Source organism: Cherax quadricarinatus, chromosome 65 (assembly GCF_038502225.1).
Source record: "Cherax quadricarinatus isolate ZL_2023a chromosome 65, ASM3850222v1, whole genome shotgun sequence".
NCBI classification, from domain to species: Eukaryota; Metazoa; Arthropoda; class Malacostraca; order Decapoda; family Parastacidae; genus Cherax; species Cherax quadricarinatus.
In genome coordinates this window covers 23,626,796-23,650,376 of record NC_091356.1, presented here as the reverse complement: position 1 = coordinate 23,650,376, position 23,581 = coordinate 23,626,796, and the positions used below count along the sequence as shown (strand labels likewise).

General features: G+C 39.6%; 1 protein-coding gene across 1 annotated transcript in view; it reads right to left on the bottom strand.

Moving 5' to 3' along the window:
* Positions 1 to 5,010: 5,010 nt before the first annotated feature.
* The window catches only part of LOC128700472 (zinc finger protein Xfin-like), a 33,561-nt gene continuing 14,990 nt past the window's right edge, over positions 5,011 to 23,581 (bottom strand). The window contains exon 2 of the mRNA XM_053793703.2: positions 5,011 to 13,235. Within this exon, the coding sequence (XP_053649678.2) occupies positions 7,969 to 11,616 (3,648 nt within the window). The 5' untranslated portion in view covers positions 11,617 to 13,235 and the 3' untranslated portion in view covers positions 5,011 to 7,968. The remainder of the gene's footprint in view (positions 13,236 to 23,581) is intronic.

The window sequence follows — 23,581 nt, the reverse complement described above, 5'->3', positions numbered from 1 at the left end:
GGGATCTGGTAAAGAACATTTTGAGTGCTAGGGGCTCAGACATCCAACAGGCTTGTGCTAGCATGTTAGACAGGAGTGGATGCAAATGGTTTTTATGATTTGATGTGCTTTTGGAATTTGAGCAATGCAACATTTATGAAGAGTGTCAGAGAAACTAGTCAGCCAGACTCAAGTCCTGGAGGTGGGAAGTACAGTGGACCCTTGGGTAACAACGTCACTGGATAACGGAAAAATCGGATAGCGACACATTTTTGCGTCAAAATATTGGCTCGGTTACTGAAAAAGAACTCGGTTAAGGACATTCATCCCAAATGTGTCAGCGCGGTATGAGTGGCCAAGACACTCCATGTACAGCTAGTGCCATTGTTTACAAGCCGGTGAGGACGAATCCACGCGAACATGCAATACATTTTGTATTATTCCATTTTTTCATGTGTGTAACTGCTAAATAAGTCACCATGGGCCCAAAGAAAGCTTCTAGTGCGAGCCCTGTGGTAAAGAGGGTGAGAAACGCTATAGAATTCAAGAAAAAATTTGTAGAAAGATATGAAAGTGGTAGTGGTAGAGGGTGGTAGTGGTGGTGGTAGTGAAGGTGGTAGAGAGTGGTAGTATGGGCCAACAGGCCTGCTGCAGTGTTCCTGCTTTCTTATGTATACCAGCCAGGGAACTTCCCCCACATACCAGCCAGGGTACTTTCCCACATACCAGCCAGGGAACTTCCCCACATGCCAGCCAGGGTACTTCCCCACATACCAGCCAGGGTACTTCCCACACACCAGCAGGGAACTTCCTCACATACCAGCCAGGGTACTTCCTCACATACCAGCAAGGGTACTTAAGAACATAAGAATGTAGGAACACTGCAGAAGGCCTACTGGCCCATACGAGGCAGGTCCTTATCAAAACGACATCTACCTAAAGCTACTCAAGAAATAACTCCGGTACCCCTTGACACCAATCAAACCCAGCCCCTCCCACTCATATGTTTGTCCAGTCTCTTCTTAAAGCTACCCAAGGTCCTAGCCTCTATCACCCCACTGGGAAGACTGTTCCACGCATCTACAACTCTGTTAGAAAACCAGTACTAACCTATGTCCTTTCTAAATCTAAATTTATCCAACTTAAATCCATTATTCCTGGTTCTTACCTGATTCGACACCCTCAGTACTTTATTAATGTCTCCCTTGTTCATGCCCGTCCTCCACTTATACACTTCAATGATATCTCCCCTCATTCTACGCCTCTCCAGAGAGTGGAGATTTAAGGCTTTAAGTCTATCTTCATACGGGAGGTTCCTTACACAGTAAATCATTTTAGTCATTCTTCTCTGTATCTCTAATGAGTCTATGTCCATCCTGTAGTAAGGGGACCAAAACTGAGCAGCATAATCTAAATGAGGCCTCACTAGTGATGTATAGAGCTGTAAAATAACTTTTGGACTTCTGTTACTTATACTTCTTGAGATAAATCCAAGTAATCTGTTGGCCTTGTTGCGCACACTAAGGCACTGCTGTCTTGGCTTTAGATTTCTGCTTACCATGACTCCCAAATCTTTTTCACTTTCTGTATGACCAAGCTCTATTTCCCCTAGATTATAGCTTCGAGGGTTATTTTCATTACCAAGGGCAAGTACCTTACACTTATCCACATTAAACTTCATCTGCCATTTTTCGGACCAAGACATTAATTTGTTCAAATCGTCCTGGAGTTCATTGACGTCCTCCTCAGAGTGAATTATACGGCCTATCTTTGTATCATCAGCAAACTTACTCATGTCACTCGTAATCCCTTCATCAAGGTCATTAATGTAAATTATGAACAAGAGAGGGCCTAGAACTGATCCTTGTGGAATGCCACTAGTGACTAATCCCAATTCAGATTTCACTCCATTAATGGTAACTCTCTGCTTTCTGTTGTTAAGCCATGCCTCTGTTCATGCTAGAACTTTACAACCTATACCATGAGCTGCCACTTTTCTTAACCCTTTGACTGTCGAAAGGCCCAATCCTGAAGTGTCTCCTGGTGTCGCAAAATATTCGAAAAAAAAAAAAATTATTTTTTCTTATGAAATGATAGAGAATCTTTTCCCGATTGTAAAGACACCAAAAAAACGAAATTTGATGGAAAACTGACGGAATTACGCTCTCGCGAAGTTAGCGACTTCGGCGATATTTAAAAATCGGCAATTTCGCCCACTTTGAGCTCTATTTTCGGCTAATTCCGTTATTCCAGTCAACCAAACTCATAACTATTTCTTCAGAACTCTATTTTTTCTATCGATTGAGCACAAGAAACTGCCCATTTACCGATTTCAACTACCCAATAACATGGTCAGAAATTTGCAATTTGGCCAATTTCACGAAAATTAAAAAATACGACAATTTCAAAATAAGGTCCAGAATGAACAATGCAGACATTCCTGGCTCTAAAATAAGATTTTCTTTGTTCATCAGTCATGTCTCCAGGTCCCTGTGATATTACTCTTGCTTTTTATTTTGAAATTTTATTCAAACAAAAAATAGAAGATTTACTGTTATGCAGACTACTGCAATACTGTAATAATTGTAAAAATCACATCAACCCATTCATGACTGCGTATTAGAATGGCTATTTGGACATTTATTGGAAAATGACATCATTTGTTTACTTTTGAACATCGGCAAAAATCAAACATTTCCTGTACTTTGTGCTCCATTTCCAGGTTCTTTTTATAGTAAAATTAATCAAAATCACCTCCATTTCTATAATATAGTTTCCATTCTATCAAATGAGACCATGAAAACGAGAATACAACCACAAATACTATACGAAAATAGACCACAAAGTCGGCATTTTAATTAAAAAAAACGGTCGGAGTTTTTTTTTCTCATTATGCACTGCGTGCTCCAGGATTTTTTTTATGTGGTGCACACTGACTACACAGACCCATTCTCTCACATGTGGGCCTACTAGCTTTCTCCTGCCTGATTTGAAGCCGCTAGAATTTATGAGTATATATACGTCAAACACGGTACCTCACAAACGTATATATACGGCCGCGACAGTCAAAGGGTTAAGAGTCTCTTGTGAGGTACTCTATCGAAAGCTTTACTAAAATCCAAATAAACAATATCATATTCCTTATCACTGTCAACTGCCTCAAATGTTCTATTGAAGAACGTCAGTAAGTTTGTCAGGCAGGAACGACCTCTCGTGAATCCATGCTGAGATTCATTTATCAAGTTATGCTCATCAAGGTGACTTCTGATAATGTCAGCTATAATTGATTCTAATAACTTGCCCACTATAGATGTCAGGCTTATTGGACGGTAATTTGAAGGAGTGGACTTATCCCCTGATTTGAATATAGGAACCACATTAGCTATCTTCCACAACTCTGGCACAACACTGGTAAGGATGGACGCATTGAATACACTCGTTAATGGCTGACTAAGCTCCATCTTGCATTCCTTAAGTACCCTTGAAAACAACTCATCGGGTCCCGGGGACTTATTTTGTTTCAGTTTGTCTATCTGTTTAACAACCATGTCCCTCGTGACAGTAATATTAGTTAACTTAAATTCATCAGGAACTAAATAATTGTTAATTACTGGAATCTCATTTACATCTTCCTGTGTAAAAACTGACAAAAAATAGTCATTAAATAAGGAACACATTTCCAGTTCATTATCCGTCAGCTGTCCATTCCCAGTTTTCAGAGGTCCTACTTTTTCCTTCACCTTCGTCCTATACACTTGAAAGAACCCCTTTGGATTAGTCTTTGATTCATTAGCAACTCTAATTTCATAGTCACGTTTAGCCTTTCTAATCGCCTTTTTTACTTCTCTTTTAAGCTGAACATATTGGTCAGTAAGGTTAACCTCTCCTCTTCTGATGCGCCTATAAATTCCCCTTTTCTCCCCTAATAGATGCTTTAGCCTCCTGTTAACCCATTTGGGATCGTTATTATTAGACCTAATTTCTCTCTGGGGAATGTATATACTCTGGGCACTGTGTACATTATTAAGAAAACAATCATAAAAGCAGATCCCTTCATATTCATAAGTATGATTATCGTCAATAAAATCATTAGCTAGATAACCCCAATCAAGATTAGACAGATGTTCCCTAAGTCCATTATAATCGGCAGAACGAAAATCAGGGATTTTTACTGTATTATCATTATTCTTGCATTCCCAATTAATGCTAAAAGTGATGGATTTGTGATCACTTGCGCCAAGCTCTTCAGTGATCTCCAGATTATTCACGAGTGTTTCCTTATTTGACAAGACTAGGTCTAGCAAATTATTACCCCTGGTAGGCTCAGTTACGCTCTGTTTCAGAAAACAGTCCTGAACTGTTTCCATAAAGTCACTGGACTCTAGATTACCTGTCAAGGAATTCCAGTCAATTTGACTAAAGTTAAAGTCCCCTACTATGACTATGTTACTGTGTCCAGAAGCCCTAACAATTTCGTCCCAAAGAAGTCTCCCTCTATCGTGATCCAAGCCTGGAGGTCGGTATATTACACCTAGAATTAGTTTTTCTTGACCCTCCACGAACTCTACCCAAACAGACTCTGTTACTGCTCCATCTATTTTTATACCTCTTTTTATGCAACAATTAATATTTTCTCGAACATACAATGCAACTCCTCCCCCCTTCCCATTACATCTATCCACATTGAACAACTTAAATCCCTGAATATTACACTCAGCAGTCATATCCCGACTCTTTAAATCATACCACGTTTCAGTTAATGCAATGATATCAAAGTTCCCAGCACATGCTACCAAACGTAGTTCATTAATTTTATTTCTTGCACTTCGACTGTTAGCATAAAATACCATCATGTGTTTTTTCTTCTGCACATTTTTCCTATTCATCTTAGTTTTTACACAATTTCTGGAATTATCATTACCCAGAGTTACTCCATGACAGTTACTATTAAGATTCTTAATATCAGAGCACAAGTCAATATATCCATACTCATTATTAATCATTTCTAAACCCATACCTCTAACTAATCCTAGTTTAAAGTCCTAACAACCACCTCAACTGAGTTAGCAAGAAAACCCACACCTGCCCTGGATAAGTGAACCCCATCCCTGGCATACATGTCATTTCGGCCGTAGAAGTTGTCCCAGTTGTCAATGAATGGTACTGCATTGTCCTTACAGTGTTTATCCAGCCAACAATTAATACCAATTGCTCTGGACAACCATTCATTGCCAACACCTCTTCTTGGCAAAATGCCACATACAACAGGGCGCCCCCCCCTTCTTCCTAATTATGTCTATAGCTGTCCTGAACTTTCTAACTAAATCCTCACTTCTACGCTTGCCTACATCATTGCCTCCAGCACTGAGGCAAATAATAGGATTGATCCCATTACCGTTCATGATGTTGTCAAGCCGGCTAACAATGTCCTCCATCCCAGCCCCAGGAAAGCATACCCTTTGTCTCCTACTCCTGTCCTTCAAGCAGAATGCCCTATCCATGTATCTAACCTGGCTATCCCCAACAACAACAATATTCTTACCTTCCTTGTTGTCGTTCGTCGTGACGATCCCAGTAGTCGACTCACATTCGTCGGGTAGCACCGAGAATGCGTTGGAGGTTTCCACGGGAGTTTCCACAGCAGTCTCTTTCTTCTTCATCGTTTCTGGCTTTCCATTCGTCTTCTTGATCGTCAACTTCGTTGTCCCCTGCTGTCCAGCCACTGACCACGAACCCTTCTTGACCTGAGGACTCGAAACAGGAGGAGTACTACGAATCCTCTTGTTCTCCTCGGTCAATCGCCGTATCTCCATCTTCGCTGCCCTCAATTCTTCCTTAAGTTGCTGGTAAAGTTGCTCGATGGAGGGCATCTTGGTTCAGTCCACAGGAGCAAACAAGACACTTCTTCACAGAGTTAAGTACAGGTCAGCACTCAAAGTACGGTCACCACTCAAGAGCACACAAACAGGTCTTCACAGAGCTAAGTACACGTCACCACTGACAGAGCTAAGTACACGTCACCACTGAGCTAAGTACACGTCACCACTGAGCTAAGTACACGTCACCACATACCAGCCAGGGCACTTCCCCCCCACATACCAGCCAGGGTACTTCCCACACACCAGCAAGGGTATGTACTTCCCCACATACCAGACAGTGTACTCCCCCACACACACATGATTTGATTTGATTGGGACTTGTGCACAAGTGAATAGAATTATCAAAGCTTATTGCTTGGGAAGCATTGAAAATTGGGTTGGGCAAATACGATTCTGTTAGTGGGATGGTTTGTGAAGGACCTGCCTAGTATGGGCCAACAGGCCTGCTGCAGTGTTTCTGCTTTCTTATGTGCAAACATTTATGGATAAACATCACCCTGACACAGCTGTTGCAGGCCGTGCTGGCAGCATCTACAATGACAATGTTGTGTCCCATTTTAGGGAAATCTTAAAAAGATTCCAGGAACACAGCTCTCTGGACAGATTTTTGGTGTGACAGGGGTCCAGTGACTCTCAAGCTGGTCCTAGTGGCATTAAAAAACAAAGAAGGGAGGTAACCCCAGAAAAGGACTTGTTATCTGAAGTCTTTATGGAAGGGGATTCCCCTTCTAAACAATTGTAAACTCCTCCATTCTCTGCCCCCCTCCCATCTCATCACTCATCAATACATCTTCAATAAAGGTAAGTGTCATTTCAGTATTGTTTATTCTGCATGTCTCATTGCTTTCTGTGTAGGGAAATATATATTTCATGTAAAAAAACTATTTTGCTTAATACTTTTGGGTGTCTGAAACGGATTAATTGGATTTCCATTATTTCTCATGGGGAAAATTAATTCGGATAACAAAAAAATCAGTTAAAGACAAGCTCTCTGGAACGGATTAATGTCATTACCCGAGGGTCCACTATATAGTGCCTGCACTCTGAAAAAGTGGTGGAAATATTGCAGTTTGGAGGGGCATCTAAACTGTAATGTCGACACCCTTCTGGCCATACAGTGATTGAATGAACAATAATGAAAGTGTTTCGTCTTTGTTGAGTCGCCCTACCTCAGTGGGTGTTGGCCGGAGTGTTAAAAACATAATAATTTTCGTATAAAAGTGTTTAAACACATTATAAGACTTAGCTGCCGGAGGTATTAAGTAGTGTGTAAATGACTTAATACCTTCAATACTCGATGTATCTCTGATGTTTATCTCATTACCATCTATTACACCAATATATGTTTTATCTACAATTATCTTTTATATGTATTTGCAAGGAATAGAAATTACTAGCAGAAATTACTGTCAGATTAGTGGATGGCAAGGTCCCTCCTATCAGCCTCCATCATAACAAATACAATTTGATGTTAATTCAGAGATGTGTAAGAGTATTTTGCTGTTATTACTGTTGTTACCAATGGGTGTAAAACTCCTAAATAAGAGCATTGGAGAGTAAGTGTTTGACTCAGCAGTTATGCCATGGTAGAAGTCAGTGACAGAAGGAAGTGCTCAAACATCGGAATCCAGGCTTACTGCCTTTGTTTTTCACTCTCCTGGATTCATTTGCAGCTGCGTCTGCATTATGAATTGTATCTACACAGTATTTGATGAGAAACTGCAATTAAAAGACATTACTAGAGAACATTACTAGCAGTGGTCACCTTTCAGCAGGAGGAAAAGGGGAAAGATGGGGAACAATGAGAGAGAACAGGAAAGGAAGAACTGATATCAGAGAGAGTAAGGGGAATGAGAGAAGGAAGTGAATCTCTAGTGTATAAATTTTATCACCACCCCCTTCCCTCTAAAATTTAATAGTACAGTAGCCAGATACAGAATATTATCATCTTGGTCAGCCTTACAGGTTATGAGTGTCACTTGAAGTATTCAATGCTTAAAGATCTTTTTGTTGAGTGCCTATCTAGGTTAAGTGGGGATCAACTGTACTAAAACTACATCACCTGAGCATTTGTATCTTTCTTTTCATTATTGTATTTTCCTGGAAAGACTTACACAGGTTGAACAGTGTTACGCTTTTCTTCTGCATGAACTTTCATGTGTCGACTTAGACTGGCTTTATTTGAAAAACCTTTTGTACACATTGAGCAGTTGTATGGTGTGTCTTCTTTATGAACACCAAAGTGCTGTTCTAGATTTGATTTTCGTAAAAAGCTTTGTGAACAAACCGAACACTGATATGATTTCTCTCTTGTATGAACTCTCATGTGTTGCTTTAGACTTGACTGAACCCTGAAGTCTTTGAGACATTCTGAACAATTATACGGTTTCTCTCCAGTATGAACTCTCCAGTGTTGCTCTAGCTGTACTTTCTGAATAAACTGTTTTGAACATACAGAACACTGATATGGTTTCTCACCTGTATGAATTTTGAAATGCTGTTTTAGATGAGAATTTCTAGAAAACTTTTTGAAACATACTGAACATTCATATGATTTCTCTCCTGTGTGAACTTTTTTATGTCTTAATAGACTTGCATTACTAGCGAAGCCTTTTGGACACAGTGAGCAATTATATAGTTTATCTCCCAAATGAACTCTCAAGTGCTGTTCTAAATGTGCTGGAGAAATCTTTTTGGAACACACTAAACATTTGTGTGATTTCTCTGTGTTGTCCCCTGTATGAGCCTTCATGTGAAACTTTAGATGTGAATTTTGTGTAAAGCCTTTTAGACATACTGAACACTGATATGGCTTTTCTCCTGTATGAATTCTCATGTGTCGTATTACTACTGCTTTATCTGTAAAGTGTTTTAAACATACTGAACACTGATATGGCTTTTCTCCTGTATGAACTCTCATGTGTCTTATTACACATGCTTTAGTTAAAAAACCTTTTAAACACACTGAACAACTATGTGGCCTCCCTCCTGTATGACTTTCCACGTGTTGTTCTAAAACTGCTTTATTTCTAAACTCTTTTGCACACACTGAACAGCGATAAGGTCTTTCTTCTGAATGAATTATCATATGTTCTACGAGGACTTTTTTATCTGAAAAATCTTTTTGGCACACTGAACACTGGTATATCTCTTCTGTGTGAACTGTCACTTCTTTCTCACTACCCTTAAAATCTTCTGCCCACACTGAATTCTCCTCATATTTCTCTTCTGTTGGAACTGTGGAGTGTTGTTCTAGGGTTGATTTATCTTCAATGTTCTCCACACATGTATAGCTCTTGCCAGGGTTCTCTCTGTGAATTTTCATATGTTGCACAAGACTCTCTGAATCTGAAAAGTCATTTAGGCACACTGAACACTGGTATGATGTCTCTTTTACATGATCTGCTATCTCTTCTTCTACAATTGTTGTATCTACAAAATCTTCTACACGCACATAAAATTTATCATGTTTATTGTCTGCATGATCTTCCGTGTGTTGCATAACAATTTCTTTATCAGAAAAGTCTTTTTGGCACACTGAACACTGATATAATACATCTCCTGTATTAACTGTAACATTTTCAACTAGAATTTCATTGTCTTTCAAGTCTTCTACATACAATGAACATTCCTCACTTCTGTTTTCAGAATGAATTTCTGTGTTTTTTATTTGAATTCCTTCACCTAAAATATTTTGAACACACACAGAACTCTGGTATGACATCTCTTCTGTATTAAGTGTAACATCTTTCTCTTTACCTTTAAAATCTTGTACACACATGGAACTCACTTCAGATATCTCTTCTGCACGAACTGTTACTTCAATCTCTCCTTTAAAATCTTCTATACACACTGGACTCTTCTCAGATATATCTTCTGCATGAATTATTACTTCTCTCTCCTCTTTAAAATTTTCTACACACACTGAATTCTCTTCAGATTTTTTTTCTGTATGAATAACAGTGTGTTGTTCTAGAGTTGATTTATCCTCAAAGGCTTCTAGACATACTGAACACTGAAATGATCTACCTTCTGAATGAGCTTTCTTGTGGATTTCTAGACCAAATTCTTCAGTAAAGAACTCTAAGCACGCTGAACACTGATACTGTCTATCTCCTTTATGTGTTAACATGTGTTTTATTAACTTTGTACTATCTAGCAGTTCTGTTAGACAAATTGAGCACTGAAATAACTTTTGCCCTGTATGACTTTGCTTATGTTGTATTAGACTTGCTTTATTAAGGAAGTCATTTACACAGATTGAGCATTTGTATGGTTTTCTTTGTGAATGAACTTTAAAGTGGTGATTTAAATCTGATTTTCGTAAAAATTTCCTTGAGCATAATGAACACTGATATTTCTTTCCTTCATGAATTTTCATGTGTTTTATCAGATGCATGCTATCTGACAAGTCTTTTAGACACACTGAACACTGGTATGGCTTTTCTGCTATGTGATTTTTCACATGCCGTCTTAGACTTGATATATGCAAGAAGCCTCTTATACACACTGAGCAGTTGTATGGCTTCCCTCCTGCATGAACCTTCATGTGCAATTCCATATGTGAATTCCGAGAAAACCTTTTTGAACACACCGAACACTGATACAGTTTTTCTCCTGTATGAATTTTCATGTGTCTTACTAGAATTACTTTTTCTGAAAAGTCTTTAAGACACACTGAACATTGAAATGGTTTTTCCCCTGTATGAATCCTCAGGTGCTTCTTAAGCTTTGCTTTATTTAAAAAGCGTTCTGGACACACTGTACAATGATAAGGTTTCTCCCCTGTATGAACTCGCAAATGCTGACAGAGGAGTGCTTTTCGTGAAAATTTTTTTGAACAAACTGAACACTGAAATTTCTCTCCAGTGTGGATTCTCATGTGTCGTACAAGAATTGATTTATCTGAAAAACCTCTTAAACATTCTGAACATTGATAAGGCTTTTCTCCTGTATGAATTCTAGTATGTCTTGTTAGTTTTGTTTTACTTAAAAAACTTTTTGAACACAGCGAACATTTATACGGTGTCCCTCCATTGTGAACTACAAGATGCTGATCTAAATGAGCTTTTTCTGAAAATGTTTTTGAACATATTAAACATTGATGTAGTCTCCCTTGTGCATGAATTTTAAAGTGTTGTTTTAGATTAGACTTTTGAGAAAAATGTTTATGACACAATGAACACTCGTAGGATTTCTCTCCTGTATGAACTTTCATATGTCGCATAAGGACTGCTTTATCTGAAAAGTCTCTCTGACACACTGAACACTGGTATGGCTTTTCTCCAGTGTGAATTCTTGAGTGCCGTTTTAGAACTTCTTTAGTTGAATAGTCTTTCTGGCACACGGCACAACGATAAGGCTTTTCTCCAAGATGATTTCTCAAATGTCTTAGTAAACTTCCTTGATTTATGTACACTTTTTGACACTCTGAACAAGTATAAGGCTTCTCTTCTTTATGAACTTTTAAGTGCTTTTGTAGATGTGACTTTTTAGGAAATGATTTTGAGCACAATAAACACTGATGTGATTTCAACAAGTTTTCCTCTGTATGATCTCCCAAGGGCTCCTTTAAATTTGAATTGTGTGTAAAGTCTTTCAGACACACTGAACACTGGTATGGTTTTACCTCTGTGTGAACTCTTATCTGTTTTATTATAGATGATTTTACTTTCGAGAGTGATGTACATTTTTGAGCCTGAACTGAGCTCTCCACTGTATGATCATTTACAGGATACATTAGAGGTGATTTGTACATTAAGAATTTTGAACACTTAAATGAATTCTCTTAAATATGAACATTCTTGAACTGCAACAGAATCAATGATAATGAAAATGATTTTGATTTCACTGAATACTGATGTACTGCAAAGAATCTGACTTATCTTTAGTGTTCTAAGCAATGAACATAATATACTTCTACTTATGTACTTACTCTTACGTATTTGTACTAAGTGTATAAAAGGTCATATTATATTTGACAACTGGCTCCAGATTGGTGCTGTAAATTACTGACTCAAACAATTAAATGCTTACTTAAATTATGTTCAACTTTCCTATTGATAAAACAAAAAAGGTAATTAATTTGTTTGTCACCAAGTATGTTTGTTCTTTGTGGCATTAATGGCAGTACCCAGTATTAAACATTTGTGTATTCATTTTAAACTACAGCATCAAAACGTTAAGACTAGTGGAGGATAGATTTAAGCCAATAATATTACCAGAACATATGAGTATCATGCACTTTTTATCTGAATCCTACCAACTGTAAGAAATATGAAGCAGGGAATAATATGAAGTAGTATGAAGTACAGACTAGGTAGTAGGTTGGTAGACAGCAACCGCCCAGGGAGGTACTACCGTCCTGCTAAGTGAGTGTAAAACAAAAGCCTGTACTTGTTTTACATGATGATAAGACTGCTGGTGCCTTTTCTCTGTCTCATAAACATGCAAGATTTCAGGTATGTCTTGCTACTTGTACTTACACTTAGGTCACACTACACATGCATGTACAAGCGTATATGTACACACACCCCTCTGGGTTTTCTTCTATTTTCTTACCAGTTCTTGTTCTTGTTTATTTCCTCTTATCTCCATGGAAAAGTGGAACAGAATTCTTCCTCCATAAGCCATGCAAGAGGCAACTAAAATGCCGAGTGCAAGGGGCTAGTTGCCCTTCTCCTGTATAAATTAAAAAATTTAAAAAGAGAAACTTTTGTTTTTCTTTTTGGGCCACCCTGCCTCGGTGGGATATGCCCGGTTTGTTGAAAGAAGAAGTACAGAATCCCTGTACATAATTGATTTTTGAGTAAACAGTATAAAAGATATTCAAGTATATTACTTCATAATAGTTACAACACTGTAAATTATCCAAAAGACATCAAAGTGAATTAGTCAGCACCTGAAATACTTATATACCCTTCTTTACTAGTATAAAAAAGCAATTTAAAATATTCCTTTACTTTGATATCTGAGTTAATTTTACATCTCTAGACATAGATTATGCATGTATAATACTTCAGAGGAATATGTTGTTACTGTCATGGGTGTTGAACAATGTTATAAGTATTCAGTGATGATATTTAACCGAGTAAATTTGTTTCAATATGCTGTTAAGAATGTGCTCCAGAATGCTGGAACACACTAAGCGTGAAGATATTAAGAACTGACACAACATGTAGATTTGACAATATGGAGAGCTTTATGACAATAATTGCTGACACTACTGTATCTACAGTATTTCTTCCACATACATAGCAATGTCACAGGGTCTTGTCACTGCTGCAGTAATTCTTCTGTTGACTGTGCCATACACACACAGCTTAACGCCACAGGGTCTTGGCATCATTGCTGTAATTCTTCTGGTGTAAGGATGACCTGCAGAAAGACAAAAAAGGAGACTTTAACAAGGCTTGACTGGAACTATTACAATATGAATTATCTCTTAGCTCTCGTTAAAAACTTTGCTGCAGGAACACTGAGAATGAAGACTTGTTACAGTATTGTGCAATACATGTAAAACTAACACCAGACTATACATTAACCCTTTAACTGTGACAAACACTGAAAATAAATTTCTTGTCTGTATGGAAAGATTTTGAAAAAAAAAAAATACAGAAAAGTGCATTTATTATGAACATAATAAGGCTAAAATGAGTGGAATCTGAATAAACTCAAAATCTGATGGTGTGTTGAAGCAAGTTAACAAAAAAAAAATGATCACACGAGCAACAGCAGCGGAAAAGCCCCATGCTGAAATGCATCTAATATTATGAGAGGGTTTCTCATAATGTTAGATGCATCTCAGCATGGTAAATGCTTAGCCAGATATTGTTCCACTTGTAATGCACAGCGGACCCTCGGTTTTCGTGATTAATCCATTCCAGAGAGTCTGTCGAAAACCGAAATTCATTAAAACCGAAACCATTTTCCCCATAAGAAATATTGTAAATCCAATTAATATGTTCCGGACGCCCAAAAGTATTAACAAAAAATAATTTTTTAGGGATTAAATATAGATTTACATACAGAAAAATACAGAAAAGAATGACAAATCAATATAAAGCAATAATAACATCACACTTACCTTTACTGAAGACTCTTGTTGGTGTATGGAAGATCGGAGGAGGGGAGAGGGAGAAGTAACTATTGATTGGAAGGGGAATCCCCTTCCATAAAGACTTCAGGTACCAAGTCCTTATCAGGGGTTACTTCCCTTCTTTGTTTTTTAACCCTTTCAGGGTTTCGGCCGTACTAGTACGGCTTACGCGCAGGGTTTTTTGATGTACTAGTACGCATAAATTCTAGCGCCATCAAATCTCACGGGAAAAGGCTGGTAGGCCTAGATGTGAGAGAATGGGTCTGTGGTGGGTGTGTGCAGTAGTAAAAAAATCTGGGACCCAGTGGTGCATTGTGGGAACACCATCCTTGTAAACAATGTCCACCATGCCTCGCGGTAAGAAGTTCCTCACTCCTCGGCGAATTGGGACACTTTTGTTCCCCAGTGACAGTTCTTATACAAATGGAAGTGCCAGTGAAGATGAGTTTCAAGGTTTTGGTGAGGGTTTGACCGGAACTAATGGCCATAATATCGGTAATAGTGAGGAAAACCCAGATGACCCTCAGCATTCCACCCCTGCTGCTGGGCCGTCTTGTTCACATTCAGTTGTACCAGAATCAATGAAGAAACTCCTATTTTCCCAAATCCCAGACTCAGATGTGAGCATTTGTGATGATAGTGATAGTGAATATGAACTACAAGCTCTTGAAACTAGTTCCATTAAAATGGTATAAAATACCGACAGATTGTTAGGTAAGACACATATGCAACAGTTAGGTATCTTTATTTCGAAACGTTTCGCCTACACAGTAGGCTTTTTCAGTCGAGTACAGAAAAGTTGAAAGAAGCAGAAGATACTTGAAGACGATGTAATCAGTCCATCACCCTTAAAGTTTTGAGGTGGTCAGTCCCTCAGTCTGGAGAAGAGCATTGTTCCGTTGTCTGAAACAATATGAAGTTGAAGTGACAGGACGGAGCCTTATATAGTGCCAGGAGGTGAGACGTAGGTTGCTTTGGGAGGGCAGGTCCCTCTCAAACCCAGCCGTTCTCACTAGTAGAGGTTGTCGAAGTTGATGGTCTGTACCAAGATACCCTCGTGTTGCAGTGTCTGACAGAATGAACATTAAAATGGTATAAAATACCGACAGATTGTTAGGTAAGACACATATGCAACAGTTAGGTATCTTTATTTCGAAACGTTTCGCCTACACAGTAGGCTTCTTCAGTCGAGTACAGAAAAGTTGATAGAAGCAGAAGATACTTGAAGACGATGTAATCAGTCCATCACCCTTAAAGTTTTGAGGTGGTCAGTCCCTCAGTCTGGAGAAGAGCATTGTTCCGTTGTCTGAAACAATATGAAGTTGAAGTGACAGGACGGAGCCTTATATAGTGCCAGGAGGTGAGACGTAGGTTGCTTTGGGAGGGCAGGTTCCTCTCAAACCCAGCCGTTCTCACTAGTAGAGGTTGTCGAAGTTGGTGGTCTGTACCAAGATACCCTTGTGTTGCAGTGTCTGACAGAATGAACATTAAAATGGTATAAAATACCGACAGATTGTTAGGTAAGACACATATGCAACAGTTAGGTATCTTTATTTCGAAACGTTTCGCCTACACAGTAGGCTTCTTCAGTCTAGTACAGACCATCAACTTCGACAGCCTCTACTAGTGAGAACGGCTGGGTTTGAGAGGGACCTGCCCTCCCAAAGCAACCTACGTCTCACCTCCTGGCACTATATAAGGCTCCGTCCTGTCACTTCAACTTCATATTGTTTCAGACAATGGAACAATGCTCTTCTCCAGACTGTGGGACTGACCACCTCAAAACTTTAAGGGTGATGGACTGATTACATCGTCTTCAAGTATCTTCTGCTTCTATCAACTTTTCTGTACTTGACTGAAGAAGCCTACTGTGTAGGCGAAACATTTCGAAATAAAGATACCTAACTGTTGCATATGTGTCTTACCTAACAAACTAGTTCCAGTTGTAATAGTGAAGTGCAATACTCCCCAGTGAAGCATCAGTATATACAACGATATATGCCCTCTGGTAGTGTGCCATATGCTATTCCAAGGGAAAGGAGTACATCTCAGAGTACATCCCATGGCTGTACAACAGGAACAGACAGTGAAAATGATGATGATAGTGTTGCAAATGGAATGGAAAATGTGCATGGTGGTGGTAGTGGTGGTGCCGGCCGTGAGGCACCAGCAGTGGGCCATGCTGCTACCCACGCTGCCACCCACGCCACTGCTTCAGCTGATCTACAACAAAGGCCACCATCCCCCACCCACCCACCACACCAGCCTCCACAACCACAGCCTCCACAACCACAACCTCCACAACCTGCACCTGGGATTGGCAGGAAGCTGTCAATATTGTTCCAAATCCCCACCAGTTTGATGACAGCCAAAGTGGAATACGGCCATCCAGTACACTTGGGAACAATGCCAGTGAACTGGAATGTTTTGAGTTATTCTTTGATGAACCCCTGATGGAAAGTATTGTCATGGAAAGCAACACATACTACGAGTACACCATGGCAAACACAATACTTTCACCAAAATCACGTCTACGCCAGTGGAAGGAGACAACTGTGGCTGAGATGTATCTTTTCTTTGCCACAATAATGCTTATGCCACATGTGTATAAGCACAGTGTGAAATCATACTGGTCAACAGACCACCTGATTGCAACCCCAGGTTTCAGTGATATAATGCCAGTGAATCGATTTGTGCTAATGTTACGTATGCTTCACTTCCCAGACAAAACCAGGCCTGACAGAAACGACAGGTTATATAAGATTAGGCATGTGTTTGTGTATCTGAAAGAGAAATTCAATATGTATTTTTACTCCTTCAGGAAGCTTGTAACTGACGAGTCTTTGATTCTGTTCAAAGGAAGACTCTCTTTCAAGCAGTACATTCCAAGCAAGAGGAAATGCTTTGGTATAAAGTTGTTTGTGCTTTGTGATTGTTACAGTGGTCTGGTATTTGATATTATTGTGTACACTGGAAGTTATACATTGCAAAATACCAGGAAGTTATTGGGCATCTCTGGTGATGTGGTTAGAACAATGATGAAACCATATCTTGGTAAGGGGCATATATTATACAGTGGACCCTCGCCTAACGCTATTAATCCATTCCTGAGAGCTCAACGTTAGGCGAAATTATCATTATGCGAATTAATTTTCCCCATAAGAAATAATGGAAATCAAATTAATCCGTTCCTGACACCCCAAAGTATGAACAAAAAAAAATTTTTACCACATGAAATATTAATTTTAATACACACAAACTGAAGAAGACATGCACAGTTACATGACACTTACCTTTATTGAAGATCTGGTGATGACTGATGGGATGGGAGGAGGGGAGAGTGTTGATGGTGTTAGTGCTTAGAAGGGGAATCCCCTTCCATTAGGACTTGAGGTGGCAAGTCCTTTTCCGGGGTTACTTCCCCTCTTCTTTTAATGCCACTAGGACCAGCTTGAGAGTCACTGGACCTCTGTCGCACAACATATCTGTCCATGGAGGCCTGTACCTCCTGTTCCTTTATGACATTCCTAAAGTGTTTCACAACATTGTCAGTGTACAGGTTGCCAACACGGCTTGCAATAGCTGTGTGAGGGTGATTTTCATCAAAAAAGGTTTGCACTTTAAGCCACATTGCACACATTTCCTTAATCTTTGAAGTAGGCAACTTCCTCAATTTCTCTATCCCCTCCTCCGAAGCAGTTTCCTCATGCGTGGCCTCTTGCTGTTGAAGATGATCTAGCAGCTCATCAGTGATTAGTCCTTCATTGTCCTCCTCCACCAACTCTTCCACATCCTCCCCACTAACCTCCAATCCCAAGGACTTCCCCAATGCCACAATGGATTCCTCAACTGGCATAGGATTCCCAGGGTTAGCCTCAAACCCTTCAAATTCCCTTTTGTCTACACATTCTGGCAACAGTTTCTTCCAAGCAGAGTTCAAGGTCCTCTTAGTCACTTCCTCCCAAGCCTTACCTATAATGTTTACACAATTGAGGATGCTAAAGTGATCTCTCCAAAACTCTCTTAGAGTTAATTGAGTTTCTGAGGTCACTACAAAGCACCTTTCAAAGATAGCTTTTGTGTACAGTTTCTTGAAGTTGGAAATGACCTGCTGGTCCATGGGCTGCAGGAGAGGAGTGGTATTAGGAGGCAAAAACTTGACCTTAATGAAGCTCATTTCTGCAGAAAATCTCTCTGCCACATCTGAAGGATGACCAGGAGCATTGTCTAATACCAGGAGGCACTTAAGGTCTAATTTCATTTCAATTAGGTAATTTTTCACAGTGGGGGCAAATGCATGGTGTAACCAGTCATAGAAAAAGTCCCTAGTGACCCATGCCTTACTGTTTGCCCTCCACAGCACACACAAATTAGCCTTGAGGACATTGTCTTTCCTGAACATTCTGGGAGTTTCAGAGTGATACACCAATAAAGGCTTCACTTTGCAATCACCACTAGCATTGGCACACATCAACAGAGTAAGCCTATCTTTCATAGGCTTATGTCCTGGGAGTGCCTTTTCCTCCTGAGTAATGGACGTCCTGTTTGGCATTTTCTTTCAAAACAGGCCTGTTTCGTCACAAACACTTGTTCAGGTTTCAGTCCTTCACTGTCCATGTACTCCTTGAATTCCTGCACATATTTTTCAGCCGCTTTGTGGTCCGAACTGGCAGCCTCACCATGCCTTATCACACTATGTATGCCACTACGATTCTTAAATCTCTCAAACCAACCTTTGCTGGCCTTAAATTCACTCACATTATCACTAGTTGCAGGCATTTTTCTAATTAAATTGTCATGCAACTTCCTAGCCTTTTTAAGAACATAAGAACATAAGAAAGGAGGAACACTGCAGGAGGCCTGCTGGCCCATACTAGGCAGGTCCTTTACAATTCATCCCACTAACAAAACATTTGCCCAACCCAATTTTCAATGCCACCCAAGAAATAAGCTCTGATGTGAAAGTCCCACTCAAATCCAACCCCTCCCACTCATGTACTTATCCAACCTAAATTTGAAACTACCCAAAGTCCCAGCCTCAATAACCCAACTAGGTAGACTGTTCCACTCATCAACTACCCTATTTCCAAACCAATACTTTCCTATGTCCTTTCTAAATCTAAACTTATCTAATTTAAATCCATTACTGCGGGTTCTCTCTTGGAGAGACATCCTCAAGACCTTATTAATATCCCCTTTATTAATACCTATCTTCCACTTATACACTTCGATCAGGTCTCCCCTCATTCTTCGTCTAACAAGTGAATGTAACTTAAGAGTCTTCAATCTTTCTTCATAAGGAAGATTTCTAATGCTATGTATTAATTTAGTCATCCTACGCTGAATGTTTTCTAACGAATTTATGTCCATTTTGTAATACGGAGACCAGAACTGAGCTGCATAATCTAGGTGAGGCCTTACTAATGATGTATAAAGCTGCAGTATGACCTCTGGACTTCTGTTGCTTACACTTCTTGATATTACAATAATGTCTTATCACTGATTTCATCATTGCTTAGTTAATCTTAAGTTAATTTTAAGCCAGCCCGTAATGCTATGCATGTAAGTGGCTTTGGCATGCTGCTCTTACCTGTATTTTTTTGTACCTCTGTATGTATGCTAAAATTTATAAATAAATAAAAAAATAAATAAATAAATAAATAAATCCCAGTAATCTATTTGCCTTATTACGTACGCTTAGGCATTGCTGTCTTGGTTTAAGGTTGCTGCTCACCATAACCCCCAAGTCCTTTTTGCAATCTGTATGGCTAAATTCTACATCATTTAACTTATAAGTACTAGGGTTATGGGCACTCCCAAGCTTCAGAACCTTGCATTTATCTACATTGAACTGCATCTGCCACTTTTCTGACCAAGAATAGAGTTTGTTTAAATCCTCCTGAAGTTCCATAACATCTACGTTTGAATCAATTATCCTACCTATCTTTGTTTCATCGGCAAATTTGCTCATATCACTAGTAATTCCCTCATCAAGATCATTGATATATATTATAAACAACAACGGGCCCAAGACTGATCCCTGTGGAACGCCACTTGTTACAGATCCCCACTCGGATTTAACCCCATTTATGGACACTCTCTGCTTCCTGTCAGTGAGCCATGACTCGATCCACGAGAGCACTTTTCCCCCAATGCCATGAGCTGCCACTTTCTTTAACAGTCTATGGTGCGGAACTCTATCAAAAGCCTTACTAAAATCTAAGTAAATAATATCAAATTCTTTATTGTGGTCAACAGCCTCAAAAGCTTTACTGAAGACAGTTAATAAATTAGTTAGACAAGACCGGCCTCTTGTGAATCCATGCTAAGTATCATTAATCAAGCTATGCTTATCGAGATGGCTTCTTATAATCTCAGCTATAATTGACTCTAGTAATTTGCCTACAATTGAGGTCAGGCTTATTGGGCGGTAATTTGACGGTAACGACTTGTCCCCTGTTTTAAAAATAGGAATTACATTAGCCATCTTCCACATATCAGACACTACACCTGTTTGAAGAGATAAATTAAAAATATTAGTTAATGGTTCACAGAGTTCCATTTTGCATTCCTTAAGAACCCTTGAAAAAACCTCATCAGGACCCGGCGACTTATTTTGCTTCAGTCTGTCTATCTGCTTCACAACCATCTCACTAGTGACTGTGATGTTACATAATTTATCTTCTTCTAGCCCACTGTAAAAATTAATTACTGGAATATTGTTAGTGTCTTCCTGTGTAAAAACTGAGAGAAAATAATTATTTAAAATCAAGCACATTTCATTCTCTTTGTCAGTAAGGTGCCCATAGTTATTTTTAAGGGGACCTATCTTATCTCTAACTTTTGTTCTATAGACCTGGAAAAAACTTTTTGGGTTAGTTTTAGAATCCCTAGCAACTTTAATTTCATAGTCCCTTTTAGCTTTTCTTATCCCCTTTTTAATGTCCCTCTTAATGTCAATATACTGATTCATAAGATGACCCTCACCCTTTTTGATACGCCTATAAATTCCTTTCTTATGCCCTAGTAGATATTTGAGCCTATTATTCATCCATTTAGGGTCATTTCTATTTGATCTAATTTCTTTATATGGGATAAATGCTCTTTGAGCAGCATGTATAGTGTTCAGAAAACTGTCATATTGATAGCTCTCTTCGTTACCCCAGTCAACAGATGATAAGTGTTCTCTAAGCCCATCGTAATCTGCTAAGCGAAAATCTGGGACTGTTACTGAGTTATCGCTACTATCGTACTTCCATTCAATGCTAAATGTAATTGATTTGTGGTCGCTAGCACCCAGTTCCTCTGAAATTTCTAAATTATTAACAAGGGATTCATTGTTTGCCATAACTAGGTCAAGCAGGTTATTTCCCCTTGTAGGTTCTGTCACAAACTGCTTCAAAAAACAATCCTGAAATACTTCTAAGAAGTCGTATGATTCTAAATTCCCAGTCAAGAAACTCCAATCAACATGACTAAAGTTAAAGTCTCCTAGAATTACTACATTATCGTGCCTTGTGGCCTTAACAATTTCCTCCCATAGTAGTTTCCCTTGGTCCCTATCTAAGTTTGGGGGATGGTATATCACTCCTAAAATCAGTTTTTCATGCCCCTCTGAAAATTCTATCCAAACAGACTCTGTATGTGTTACTTCAGACTTAATACCCGTTTTTATGCAACAGTTCAAGCGATCTCGGACATACAATGCCACCCCACCCCCCTTCCCAATACTTCTATCTTCTTGGAACAATTTAAAACCCTGAATATGACATTCCGCAGGCATGTCCCGACTTTTTGAATTAAACCACGTCTCAGTTAAGGCAAATACATCAATGTTACCTGCACTAGCAACTAATCTCAACTCGTCCATCTTATTCCTAGCACTACGGCAATTAGCATAATAAACATTGAAAGACTCTCCTTTCTCTTTACCCTTCCTGCTCATTTCTATTTTTCTACTAAACCTATTACTGTCCTTATCACCCAAGGTCCCTGGCTTTTCAATATCTACCTCGTTCTTATTATTACTAGTTCCCCTAGAACTCGTAATATTACTACACTGGGACTTCACTGTTTTCCTGCCAAAACCCATACCACTAACTATTCCTAGTTTAAAGTCCTAACTGCTCCCTCCACTGCAGTTGCCAGTGCTCCCACCCCACACCTAGATAAGTGAACCCCATCCCTGGCATACATGTCATTTCTGCCATAGAAGAGGTCCCAGTTGTCAACGAATGTTACCGCATTTTCCTTACAGTATTTGTCCAGCCAGCAATTGACACCAATTGCCCTGGACAACCATTCATTTCCAACTCCCCTCCTTGGCAAAATACCACATATGAGAGGGTTCCCACCCTTACTCCTAATTATTTCTATTGCTGACCTATACCTGCTAATCAGGTCTTCACTTCTACGTCTGCCAACATCGTTGCCTCCAGCACTGAGACAGATAATAGGATTGCTCCCATTACCTCTCATGATGTCATCCAGATGGCTAACAATATCCTCCATCCCAGCCCCAGGAAAGCAAACTCTCTGTCTCCTACTCCTGTCCTTCAAGCAGAACGCCCTATCCATATACGTACCTAACTTGGCTATCCCCAACAACAACAATATTCGTACCTTCCTTGGTGTCGTTCGTCGTGACGTTCCCAGTAGTCGACTCACATTCGTCGGGAAGCACTGAGAATGTATTAGATGTTTCCACAACAGTTTCCACGGCAGTCTCTTTCTTCTTCATCATTTCTACCTTTCCATTCGTCTTCTTGATTGTCAACTTCTTTCCCTGCTGTTCAGCCACTGACCAGTTTCCCTTCTTGGCCTGAGGACTCAAAACAGGAGGACTACTACAAATCTTTTTGTTTTCCTCGGTCAGTCGCCGAATTTCCATATTCGCCAACCTCAATTCTTCCTTAAGCTGTTGGTAAAGTTGCTCGATGGAGGGCATCTTGCTTCAATTCTAGAGAGCGCGCAAACAGGTCTTCACAGAGCCAAGTACACGTCAACACTGCGCAAAAGCCAACTCAATCAGGAGCTACTGCGCAGCACGTCCGCACGGCCCAATAGCGATGCGAACACTTCTGATAGCGATGCGAACACTTCTGAGAGATGCTATCTCCTGCTATCTGTTTTTCATTTATCCACACCAATAACAGTCTCTCAACATCTATCACTTGCAATCTCTGTTTCGAAAACAAAGTTGCACCTTTGGCAAGAACAGCTTCCTTGATTGCCGTTTTCTTGGCCACAATAGTAGCGATGGTTGATTGGGGTTTTGTGTACAACCTGGCCAGCTCGGAAACATGCACTCCACTTTCATACTTAGCAATGATCTCTTTCTTCATATCCATAGTAATTCTCACTCCTTTTGCTGTAGGGTTGGCACTAGAAGCTTTCTTGGGGCCCATGGTGACTTATTTTGCAGGTGCAATCACTAAAAAGGCTGTGATAATATGAAATGTTCCGATTGCATGCTTGGAAGCGACCGCAGTGGCTGGCTTGTAAACACTGGCACCCACGGAACAAGTGAGGCGGGCTCAGGTCGCATGTGGACGTGTCTCGAATGAACCGCGTTGAGCGAGTTTTTTAGCGCTAGCCGAGGCAAAATTTTTGCGTTAAAATGTAT